The sequence below is a fragment of the Antennarius striatus genome, chromosome 14, assembly GCF_040054535.1.
Source record: "Antennarius striatus isolate MH-2024 chromosome 14, ASM4005453v1, whole genome shotgun sequence".
NCBI lineage: Eukaryota > Metazoa > Chordata > Actinopteri > Lophiiformes > Antennariidae > Antennarius > Antennarius striatus.
Genome location: NC_090789.1, coordinates 6,519,149 through 6,531,447, shown reverse-complemented (window position 1 = coordinate 6,531,447; position 12,299 = coordinate 6,519,149). Strand labels below are relative to the sequence as shown.

Below are 12,299 nucleotides of genomic sequence, written 5' to 3'. Positions count from 1 at the left end.
AGCACATTTTATGAAGGTATTTTAAACAATGTACAACAGAATAAAGGCATCTATAAATAGTATGGATACATTTCACATTTTTAAGACATCACAAAAAGTTTTTACAGGGAACATACAGTATATTCAAAGAGGCCCTCCACAGGGGTATAAATAATTGTTGCTTTTACATGACCAAAAAGACTAAAGGTCTAAAATAATAAACAGATCTATAGCTGTCAATGAGCAACCGGAAAAAACAGAAGAGTATCTGTATAACACTGAGTGGAAACGCCATCCCTATCTATACAATGAGGTGATCGCCGGTCATAGAAATTGGCTTGGCTCTTATTTGATTGGAGAGCACCACCTGAAGTGCATGGCATGAGCGGTTTTTTTTTTTTACTGCCTGTGGGTCTGAGAGGACTAATTTCACCTGCTGTATGTTGTGCAAATATGGTACATTTGACAATAAAGCTATGACTATCACATTAATGATCATTAGTTTGATGACAGGCAAAATCAAATATTTTTAGACAGGTTGTACCTTTGAAATGCAAAGTGAATCTTTATCGAGGCACCCTGAATCTTTTTTGGTATGCCAGAGGAACGAAGCCACTTGGATAGAAAGATTACAGGACTATACTTATTTGGTAAATTACAAAATATTTGACTGAGCCACTAAAAACGTGCTTAGTATCTGAACTGATACTAGGTTATTTATGTTTAACAATGCACTTCTCCATAAAGATGAAAAAGATGTATCAATAACAATTCTAACAATAAGAGTGCAGGTTCCTTATGTGAAGGTAATATAGGCAAAGATGTATATCTTTTTGAGAACTGACAAAATAAACAATTACCCGGAAGCTGTTTTTAGTAGCGGATGTGTCTGATGCAAAGTGCCTGACAGGTGGACGATTGTGACTTCAGGCTACATAAAAGATGAACTGGATGACGAGACCACTGAGAAAAGCTTTATGTTCAAAGGCATTCAGTCTTTAAAAAAATCACTCGTTCACTTGCTGGAACAGCAAATGGTGGGTTTATACTTAGCTGTTAGTTCTATGGTACAATATGAGCAATCTAGTGAGTTTTCCACCAGAGCTGTGAGGCTTTGAAGCACTGAAGCATCGATGTGTGAAAGCGCTGCTGCAATGTTTCTGAGGCAGGGAATCGTTGATGAAATGCTGGGATGGTTACAAAATTATGTAATACTTCTTTCACAGACAGCAGTCATAAGCACGAGGTACAAAATCAAACAAAGCCAAAAAAAAAAAGTATAAAATATAAACTTAATTTAAATCATTAAATACTGTACATACCACATAGAATTTTTCAAATTGACAGCAGGTGTCATGGTACCTTTGAACAAAAGGCTGACATTTCTAAAATTCACACAAAAACATTAGCAAAACATTTGTGGAGTGATAACCCAACGTCTGAATAATTGTGCTGCCTTGTTTTTACCTAAATTTAGACAGCCTTTTTTTTTTTTGATCACCAAAACCAATTGTTGGTCTATACTTTGTATATATTTAACACTACTTTAAATTCAACAGAATATACAAAATATATTGATAAGAAAAAGCAGTAGAAGTGAACTTTTTTTTTTTTTTTTAGAATAGGCAGGCTGTGGGTCCACCTGAGTGCAACATTGTCAGTCATCTTTGTGGACGGAGCTTGTGCCTCGTGGTCCTTTGCAGAGAAATGTGATGACAGGAAGTACCATGAGGTACAAAATAAGGTCCTTGTCAGTGCCATTGGCTAGATAGAAGCAATGTTTCAAAAATTCAAACAAAACACACAGTCTTGATAATGATAGGGACACTTTTCTGGAAAGCAGAAAAGCAATGAATCCAAGCAATGTAAACGTGTCAGCGTTTTGTTCTTTTTTAAAAATTCTTCCTATTTGCACTTTGCCCTGAAAGGAGTGATACCTTTAGCGGGCTTTTTCTAACTTTTCTTCAGTGTATGACTTTTACAGCAGTCAAAAAACGTACCGACTCTGCTCAAACGTGTCCAGCAGACACTTTTCACCAGCATCCCTGTGCTGTCACTCAACGCAAATGGTTTATGTCTCTCAACCACCAATATGGTTATAAAAGAGCCATCAGGCATGCTCCCGACTTGGATTTGTTACCCCATTTCAACTCAGCAGAGTATTGCTGGATCCGAAGACACTCCCCACCCCACCCTAAGAGGCGTCCATCAGGCACCGGGTGATGCCTGGCTATCCCTGGTTAGCAGAAGGACGGCCAGACTGAGGAGCGCCATAGCCCCGAGTCTTTTCAGCAAGGTGACACTATCTTTGGGGATGACGACTTGAGCCAAGTCATTGGTGATGAGAGAAATCTCGTGAGCAACACAAACAAAGATGAAAGTGCTGATCATGATGTTGACTGAAGGGTTTCCTGGAATGAGGACCAAAATTCCCTTGGTGTCTGCAGCTAGCCAGATGTGGTACTGGCATATGAACAGCTGGAGGACACAAAGCAGAATGTGAAAATCAATTCCCCTTCCTCAGCTGCATGCAACATAAATGAAGTTACATTTTTGATCTTTATTCGTGGTCAATTCTTTTCATGATATTGATTATGAAAGGTCCATCTTACCTCCAATGAGATCTTTCCAAACCATGCAAAGAATGAGCTATAGATAGAGCGGGCATAGCCAGGAATGTTCCTAATTAGAATGAAGGCCAAAATCTGTGGACAAAGAGACAGGACATTTCAAAGAGCCACAACAGGAAGTCACGCTGAGTGTAGGCTGAAGGGGCGGCGTGAAAGCTTCTTAGATTTAGAGCCAAATGTCAGGATGTCAAATGAGTGGTGAAAAATATGCAGTCCTCGTCAGTTCAAGATCCTGCCTATTTACTGTGAGGTAACTGAAATAAAACATCTTAAGTCAAATCCAAATGAATCACAGCTGGGAAGTTACTTTATACATTTCTATGAATCTGTTAGCAAATCTAATAAATAAATAAAAAAGAGGGGAGATCTGAAGTTTACTAATGAGAAAACACATTTCTGGAAAATCACAAGAGGACAAAAGGAAAAGACAGAAAGGGAGAGTCAATGTCAAATTTTTACCTGCACCACAGACACATAAGGATGCATCTTGTTGCATTCTGTTTTGGTTTTGCAGCTGCTGGCCCATATTGAGTAAGTCTAGAAGGATGAAAGATGGGAGGATAAGCAGTTTGAATCTTTGCCTGCAGCAAAACACAAGTGTAGTCGACCTGGCCTGACTGGACCTTGATCAAGACAAAGACTGTATTCCTCAACTGCTTTGTGAACTCAATTTAGAGCAGTACTCCCCCACAACACATACAGTGGGTACGGAAAGTATTCAGATCCCTTTAAATTTCTTGCTCTTTGTTTCATTGCAGCCATTTGCTAAAATCAAAAAAGTTCATTTTTTTTCTCATTAATGCACACTCTGCACCTCTGCTTGACAGAAAAAAACAGAAATGTAGAAATTTTCGCAAATTTATTAAAAAAGAAAAACTGAAATATCACATGGTCATAAGTATTCCGACCCTTTGCTGTGACACTCATATTTAACTCACATGCTGTCCATTTCTTCTGGTCCTCCTTGAGATGGTTCTACTCCTTCATTGCAGTCCAGCTGTGTTTAATTTAACTGTTTGGACTTGATGAGGAAAGGCACACACCTGTCTATATAAGACTTTACAGCTCACAATGCATTGTCAAAGCAAATGAGAATCATGAGGTCGAAAGAACTGCGCAAAGAGCACAGAGACAGAATTGCAAGGCACAGATCTGGTCAAGGTTACAAAAGAATTGCTGCAGCACTCAAAGTTCCGAAGAGCACAGTGGCCTCTATAATCCTCAAATGAAAGAAGTTTGGGACGACCAGAACTCTTCCTAGACCTGGCCGTCCAGCCAAACTGAGCAATCGTGGGAGAAGAGCCCTGGTGAGAGAGGTAAAGAAGAACCCAAAGATCACTGTGGCTGAGCTCCAGAGATGCAGTAGGGAGATGGGAGAAAGTTCCACAAAGTCAACTATCACTGCAGCCCTCCACCAGTCAGGGCTTTATGGCAGAGTGGCCAGACGGAAGCCTCTCCTCAGTGCAAGACACATGAAAGCCCGCATAGAGTTTGCCAAAAAACACCTGAAGGTCTCCCAGACTATGATAAACAAGATTCTCTGGTCTGATGAGACGAAGATTGAACTTTTTGGCATTAATTCTAAGCGGTATGTGTGGAGAAAACCAGGCACTGCTCATTACCTGCCCAATACAATCCCAACAGTGAAACATGGTGGTGGCAGCATCGTGCTATGGGGGTGTTTTTCAGCTGCAGGGACAGGACGATGGGTTGCAGCTGAAGGAAAGATGAATGCAGCCAAGTACAGAGATATCCTGGAAGAAAACCTCTTCCGGAGTGCTCAGGACCTCAGACTGGGCCGAAGGTTGACATTCCAACAAGACAATGACCCGAAGCACACAGCTAAAATAACAAAGGAGTGGCTTCGGAACAACTCTGTGAGCATTCTTGACTGGCCCAGCCAGAGCCCTGACCTAAACCCAATTGAGCATCTCTGGAAGACCTGAAAATGGATGTCCACCAACATTCACCATCCAACCTGATGGAACTGGAGAGGATCTGCAAGGAAGAATGGCAGAGGATCCCCAAATCCAGGTGTGAAAAACTTGTTGCATCATTCCCAAGAAGACTCAAGGCTGTACTGGATCAAAAGGGTGCCTCTACTCAATACTGAGCAAAGGGTCTGAATACTTATGACCATGTGATATTTGTTTTTCTTTTTTTAATACATTTGAAAAAATTTCTACATTTGTTTTTTTCTGTAAAGATGGGGTGCTGAGTGTACATTAACGAGAAATAAAATGAACTTTTTAGATTTTAGCAAATGACTGCAATGAAACAAAGAGTGAGAAATTTAAAGGGGTCTGAATACTTTCCGTAGCCACTGTAAGTTAATAATCTGGTATGCATTTGACATTTGAGATGAGTAGAAAGTCATAATACTGAATGGTCCCCGCAACTGACAGAACATATTTTTGTCCTCTCGACTAGTGTTCCCAAATCCCCGGGCTGCAAACCAGTACCAGTCCGCAGATCAATTCGTACTGGGCCACATAGACAGAATACATAACTTACATTATTTTCATTTTATTTATTATCTGATTCTGAATGAATGATTCTCAATTCTCAAGTAAAAAACCAAAACCAAAAAAAATCTAGATGGATACTGGAAACAGAAGCACGAGTAACAAAAGTCTGTTCTTTTAGTAAGCAATACCTTTAAGAGACATCCAAATGTGAAAAAAAAAAAAAATTCAAAGGACATGACGGAGTAGATAGAAAACAGCAGTACTACAGAAAAAGCAAAAGTACAAAAATAAAATCTGAAAAGCCAAATTGTGAAGAGCCTTACTATGAAGGAGATGACAGAGAAGAGAAGGAGTACGTTTGAAATCTTGGAGGAAAAGAGCACCTCTCCCTTCCCCTCTGACAACACCTGGCGCTTCTGAAGTACCAGATAGATGAAGGCAAACAGCATACCGTGTATCACCGCCTGTGAAAAATAAAAAAAAGGACACAAAAACACCACATCATAATATTAAAGATATTTTACAAAGCTTAGACAACTTTTAAAAGGCTTTTTGACTCCTCTGTTTAAGACATTCTAATGGCTGGGATGGACTGCGGCTGGACTTACAAATCGGTCCAGCTTCCACCTGAACCACCATTCGTGGACGCTTCCGTTCAGCTCAAAGAGCTTGGAGAAGGGCCACATGGAGAAGGTGCTCTCAAAGAATCCCTGGAGACACAAAGTACAAACATGAATGTTAGATAAGCAGGGCTAAAAGCAAGAACTCCACCATGAATCAGCAAAAACTATGACGTTATAGCTGTAACTAGCACAGCATTCATCGTCATAACTGAAGTGATGCTTTTCCACCCACCTGTGAAAAGGCAAAGACACAGATAAACACCAGGAGGCCCAGTAACTTCGCCAAGACTCCAAGGTGCCACATACCACTACCTGGTCACAGAACAAGACAAACACTCATAAAAATAAATTCCTGGGTGAAATCACGTTCATGGAGTAAAACTCAGCATATGTGTGTGTGACGGTCATTTCTGAAACCTACTATTGGCCTTTTTCTGAAGAATCTGAGGCCACATGGCCAGCGTGCCGTAGATGACAACAAACCAGAAGGTGACCAATGGGACAAAGTAATAGAACTGGTAGGGTCTGTCCATTACAACACACAGCACCAAGACCAGGAAATTGAGACGGAACAGCACCTGGAATGAAGCGGAAAACATAGAAACGCAAAGTACAAAAGATTAAAAATAGGACCTAATCCCAATTCTCCCTTTCAGCCTTCCCTTGCTCTCACTCACTTGAAAGTAAATGCAGAATTGGGATTGGGCCCAAGTCAGGTTAAGACCAAATCAAATTTTGTTTTCTTTTCAGTAGCATGACAGCATCTCGTGTCACTGCAACATTGTGGCTAACGTACAACTATATCCTCACCTGACAAATTCTATACAGGCCAAAGTCTCCTTTGAGCCAGAAGAAGGAAAAGTGTCCATAGCCAGTCTGAAAAAGGTAGGCTGCCACCAGCACCCGCACATGCATGTACACCGGAATGAACTGGAAGACGGACAGTAAAACACACTCACCTTCAAGTCAAACATGGCAGGCTACTCTCTAACAGACCTGTACAATATATATTTAAGACTTACAGCACTGGCTCCAGATATGTGATAGATAAGGATGACCAACTGCATCCAACCTTTCCACTCATCTGTTTGCTCTCGGTTGAGTAGTTTTGTCTGTTTGAATGAGCAAAATAAAAAGCATTCAGGTAAACGTGATGTATTCAGTTTATTTTGGGGGCAAGTTAAGGTTTAATGAAACTCTGAGGCAAAGTATAATTTTAAACTACACTGACAAAAAGACAGTCACGAACTATCTACTGTCATTGTCTTATAACTTGTACATCATACTGAACTCAATTTTAAGATAAAAAATAGCTATGTTGCTCAAAGATCCAATATTTTTTCTCCAAATGTAAAGCATCATCCCACCTCCTTGCTGTTCTCGCTGTAGAAGATGCCCAGAATAAATATGTAGATGAGTGGGATGAAGAACGTTGAGTGCGTGTAGAACTTCTGCTCTTTCATGAACACATCTGCTCTGTCACAAAGGTAAAAATAGCCCATAATGATGCCCATCCTGCAGAGAGCCAGGAAGGGAGCCTTTGGACCCAGAGGGACAGCTGCGGTTGCTGGCTTCTTCTCCTCCAGGCTCTCCACATCCGGAGGCACGGGTCGTCTGTGACGATTGTTGCCAAGGATGTGGAGGACCAGAAAGACGACAGCCGAGCCGATGAAGAAGCATGCCGATAATTTCTGGAGGAGGTTGGGTGGCGGTAACGTCTGGCAGCAGGAGCCGTCAATGGGCCTCAGTATTTTGTTGCATACGGAGTTCATTAGGACCATTGCTCCCTGACAAGATCGCATGGGGGGGGGGGTAATGGTAAGATTTAAAGATGAAATGCAGGGACAGTTGTGATCATGGAAATAGCTGAGCTTTATCAAAGGAACATAACAATGTAATGCACTGTCAACAAACATTTAAAATTAAATAATAGCTTACCACATTCCGTGTGCTCTCAGGCAAGTGCAAACCATCGTCTGACTGGGTGATGGTTTCCATGGCAGCCTGGCGGGCAGCACCAAACAGCTTGACCCGTGACCTGCCGTTACGCTTGCTGGCGTTTAGCACGTCAACTGCTGCTTCATTGTACAGCTCCAGCTGCTGGTTAGTGATCATTTTCCTGTTATCGCTCAACACCTCCTCATTTACTGGGTCTACAGGACAAAGGCGTCACCATGTTTGGTACAATGTGATCATAGAGAAGACATTTTTTCAGAATGCATGCATGACAAGCTGGTATTCCTTTAAAAATTTCAAAGTCAACTTCTTACTCAAAGATATTAGGATTTAATGATTAAACAGTGGAACTTAAAATAACCCAGCGACTGAATGTCAAGGGTATTGTTTTTTTCATTTGTTTTGTTTGCAGAAAAACAAAGACTAGAAATCATGAACAAGGAGAAACAGGCAGCGATATTTCACCATCCCAGCCGAGAAGATGGATCACAAACCCTCTAAACTACTGAGCATACCTTGTAGGACCCAGTAGACTTCTCCATGGTCAGCCAGCCTCTCCAGATGCACAACAATGGCTGTCAGGTTGACTTTGTACCGCTGCAGAGTTTCGCGGCTGCCACTGTGCAATTTGATGGACCACTACAGTAAATAGATTAGCAGAAGACAATAATCACCTTTTTGTTTATCTATCATGAAATACGCAAGCTTTGAAAAGCATTCATTTATACAGCTTACTGTTGCAGCCCCAAGGACGACTACATCTGGCTTTGCTGAAGCTTCCTGTAACACGTGATGGAAGTTGCAGTTAGAAATCCATCCAAATGTGTCAAGATTTTGAAACAACGAATTTCACTTAATCCAAACTTACGTGTCTCCATGACATCAAACGCTCCTTCATTGAATTATTAGCCTCTGGATACCACAAGAAGTCCTTCACCCAAAGAGGATGAAGAAATTTTAGCTTTAAATCGGATTGTTTTTTCATAGAATGAGAAAAGGGGATCAAAAAACACATCCAGAAATAGCTTACCACATTTAGAGAAAAACCTTCAACTCCAAAGGAAATGTCTTCATGCTTCAGCCATTATAGAAAGAGAGAGGGGAAACTTATAATAATAATAATGCCATTAATTTTGTGCAATTTCCTAGATATCAGTTTAAATGATCTATTACAGTATATTTTGAAAAAAACATCTATTTCAAGATGCCCTGGTGTTTAATACTGTGGTTTCAGTCATCAAGATATTTTCTCAATCTCAAAGTCAACTCTAAACAGACAGTAGAAAAATAAAAGTATTAATTTAATTTAAGAAATGTCAGACAATATTGACATATTGAAATGCTAAGAAGCAAAATAACTTTTTTCAAATTATTCCAAGATAAGGTATGCAGTAAAATGTGATGATTTGATCAGATGCAGTGCATTTAAGGACAGATCAGTGGTGGGGTGGGGGGTATATGGAGGAATGCCAGACAGTCATTTCCTTCCCAAAAACCCTTTCTACGTCTGTTGAACAATTTCCACAGGATGACAAAAGTTTTACAGAGTTCATTTGGTCGGTTTTTACCTTGTTCCCATCTTCTCTCCGCTCAGGGTCAATAATTTTAATGAAAGAGTAGAATAGCTGCCGGATTCTTGAATCGCCAACAAAAGCAATTCGTTTTTCAGCAAGGCAGGTTCTAGCTTCACTGTAAGACAAAAATATTGTTTGCAATCACAAAACCACACACTCTAACGAGAACAGACTAATGATTCACTTGGTGGGTGGTTCAATAAATTAGTCAACTAAATCAAAAGTTGTAAATGCACAGATGTTTCCTGCGACAGTTTTGTCTCGACTTGCTCACAAATTATTCATTCACTGAAGAACAGCTACACCTGCATCGATAGACCGACCATACTGCTTATATAGTAACCTTGCAAGGTTAGTGAGGCTCACATGCTTTTGTATTTGTGCATCATGCAGCCATAGGGCTGCCATACGTTCTCCCCCAGGTATCGTCCTGTGGACAGCAGCCATTCGCACGAGTCTCCGCCTGGAAACAGGAGAGAAAGAATCTACTAGTAAGACCAAAAGACAAAAGAGAAAAAGCGCTGCTCTTCCTTGCAGTCGCAATTTCCCTGCAATCAGGACTGAAACCCTCATCCATTATGATACCACGGGTTTTCATTCAGTGATGCTGAGAGGCTCTTTGGGCTCTGCTGGGGGGCATGACACAAAATGAATCCATCAAGCAATTTAACTCTATGATCAGAAATGAGTGGATCCATCTCTAACTGAATCAGTCCATAAAGAGAGGCCAGCATAAAGTTTCTGGTGGCTGGCGAGGGACCTGGAGATAAGGCGTCGCCAGCCAATACAGATGCTGTCAGCGTTACAATCCAGCAAACATTAAAGGATCAAACGGTTTGAAACGGAAATAAACACTTCGATTATGCGTGTGAATAATCTTTGTCCGATAAAGCAAAACAAACTTGTGACAGAATGGTGACAGGAAGCAGGTTGCTGCAAAGCTGCTGAAAATAATCTACAGCTTGTTAAAACTGAGTGATTCTTTAATCCTTTTTTTCCTAGTTAACGCAAGAATAACCCCAATCGAAATGAAGGGCGTTGACCTACCAAGAGCACAAATCTACTTCTGTTAAATGTTAGCAGCAACAACCTACACATAGCTTCCAAAGGTGTAATCAAGCGTGTTCCTGCAGGAACATGTAAACACAGCGAAATGCAGCGTTAGCCTTTATTCCGATAAGCTAGCATCCAAAACCCCAAGTTATGTTCGCGTAGCTACGTAACTACTGGTCGATATAGTTTGTTTATAAGCACATTGGTCAACCATTAAATTCTGTTTCGCAGCAACAAAATGTAACGACGCCCCACCGACTGGTAAAGAGAACTAGAGCTAACGCTGCTCACAGACGCCAAGCAGCTCGCTAGCTAACGTTAGCCCAGAGCATCTAGTGGCTATAGCAACCGAATTAGACGAAAACTACTTACCTCCATAGTACCGCAAAGCTGTGTGAAACATAAGGAGGAAAATAACAACTACTAACGATATCAATTTGGCATTTTTAATAGTGAAATGTTGATTTATTTCGCGTTTGCCCAGGCTATAGGCCAGGACCGCCATCTTCGCTCCTCCATGACAACAGGCACCTGTGCAGACTGGCGGCGGCTCCTCTCCATCTGCCCGTCCGCCTCACGCGACACCGCCTCCCGCCGAGTCACAGCCGACGATCAAAGTTTCTTCAAAGCGCTTCCAGTGCGGTCAATCCGTTTAGATATTACCGTAAGAATGAAACACTAGTCAAGCATCTCCCAGCCTGGAAAACACAACTTAATTGTAGGTGTATTTCCACACTTATTAAATGTTGACGTTGTGTTTGTGTAGTATTTGTTTTGATGTGAACCACAAAGCAGGAGCTGCTGTGTGCGCATCAGCAAAGATTACAGCAGTGGATCGGTGCAATCTGTGGATCATTGAGAGAATGGAAAAACTAGGGGAGGCACACACATTACATGAATGAGTTACAATCATTTCTTATAATTTTGTATTATATAAAAAACAAACAAACCTGACAATCTATGTAAGTTTGTGGGTTGCCTGCTCACCTAATCAGTAATACATAAATAAGGAAAGGCAGTTCGGATCTTATATTGAATTAAGATTAATACTCAAGCATGGAGTGGTCCTGCGATGAGCTGGCGTCTCATCCAGGGTACACCCCTCCTCTTTTATCAGATGTCAGCGGGGAAAGGGTTCAGGAATCCTGCTGGCCTGTATTTCAGATGAGATAAGTGATTATGGTTATCTCGTCTTCAAGAAGATGAATGAATTAAAGAGATTAAGCAGAGATCACCAACTATTTGATGTGTGAATTTGTCTTCCAAATTGTTATTTTTAGCCTAATCAGTGAGATAGTGAATATATTGGTAGAAGGATGCTGAGTTTTGAACTGCCAGGCAGGAGGCCTAGAGGAAGACCAAAGAGGAGGTTTATGGATGTAGTGAAAGAGGACATGAAGGTAGTTGGTGTGAGAGAAGAGGATGCTGAAGACAGGCTTAGATGGAGGCAACTGGTTCACTGTGGCGACCCCTGAGGGTAAAAGCTGAAAGGAGAAGACCCCTAACCAGACTCATGTTTTCTGTACTGCATCAAGCCACCAGGGGGCGGGAGTGATATTTTAGTCTTCATAAATGTGGGGCTGAGGCAGAAATGTGCAGCTTTAATAAATCATGGACTTTGAAGAGTATATATTCATGGTGAAAACTTTCAGAAATGTTGTACCTGTGTGCTTCATTGGTACCAAGACTGTCCCTTATGCTAAAGAATATAATCTGAGGTGTCAGCACAGCACAAAGCATCTAAACTTGTAGGAGTCGTATCCTGAACAGTCAGAGGCCTGTCAGAGAGAAACAGAGTTTGAAATCTCAGTATTCCCATGCCAGCAGAATTAGAAAGCGGACTTCAACTGAAAAATAGAGAGAAACGCAAGCTCTCTGCTGGGTACTATTCAAACATAAGACATTCACCTTTGTAGCAATTTTAGAAACTTTTCAATTCTATTGACCCATGTAAATCATAAATCATGACCATGTTTTGAAATAGAATGTTCAGAGACTTGTAAATGATGAGATCAA

The 12,299-nt window shown here is 41.1% G+C and overlaps 1 protein-coding gene across 2 annotated transcripts; it reads right to left on the bottom strand.

The window, feature by feature from the left end:
- Positions 1 to 51: 51 nt before the first annotated feature.
- On the bottom strand, positions 52 to 11,409 carry casd1 (CAS1 domain containing 1). 2 transcript variants are annotated; one of them, XM_068333763.1, is made up of 18 exons: positions 10,656 to 11,409; positions 9,597 to 9,693; positions 9,225 to 9,345; positions 8,687 to 8,731; positions 8,525 to 8,587; positions 8,392 to 8,436; positions 8,172 to 8,295; positions 7,639 to 7,853; positions 7,068 to 7,487; positions 6,723 to 6,812; positions 6,511 to 6,630; positions 6,122 to 6,278; positions 5,933 to 6,012; positions 5,686 to 5,787; positions 5,401 to 5,541; positions 3,069 to 3,146; positions 2,592 to 2,684; positions 52 to 2,457 (listed from the first exon to the last, which is right to left on the bottom strand). In XM_068333763.1, the coding sequence occupies exons 1-18, from the start codon at positions 10,786 to 10,788 to the stop codon at positions 2,188 to 2,190; spliced, it is 2,394 nt and encodes a 797-aa protein (XP_068189864.1). In that variant the 5' UTR covers positions 10,789 to 11,409; the 3' UTR covers positions 52 to 2,187. The 2 variants fall into 2 exon arrangements, with proteins under 2 accessions (XP_068189864.1, XP_068189865.1); XM_068333764.1 differs by having other exon boundaries at positions 10,815 to 11,408.
- Between the last annotated feature and the right edge of the window lie 890 nt (positions 11,410 to 12,299).

Bases quoted from the DNA above. Each gene is read 5' to 3' on its own strand.
- casd1 (XM_068333763.1), bottom strand. From the start codon at position 10,788: ATGGCGGTCCTGGCCTATAGCCTGGGCAAACGCGAAATAAATCAACAT. The intron at 9,346-9,596 runs GTGAGCCTCACT...TTTGTCTTACAG, and splicing joins ATGCACAAATACAAAAGCAT to TGAAGCTAGAACCTGCCTTG. The intron at 8,296-8,391 runs GTAAGCTGTATA...TATTTACTGTAG, and splicing joins TCGTCCTTGGGGCTGCAACA to TGGTCCATCAAATTGCACAG.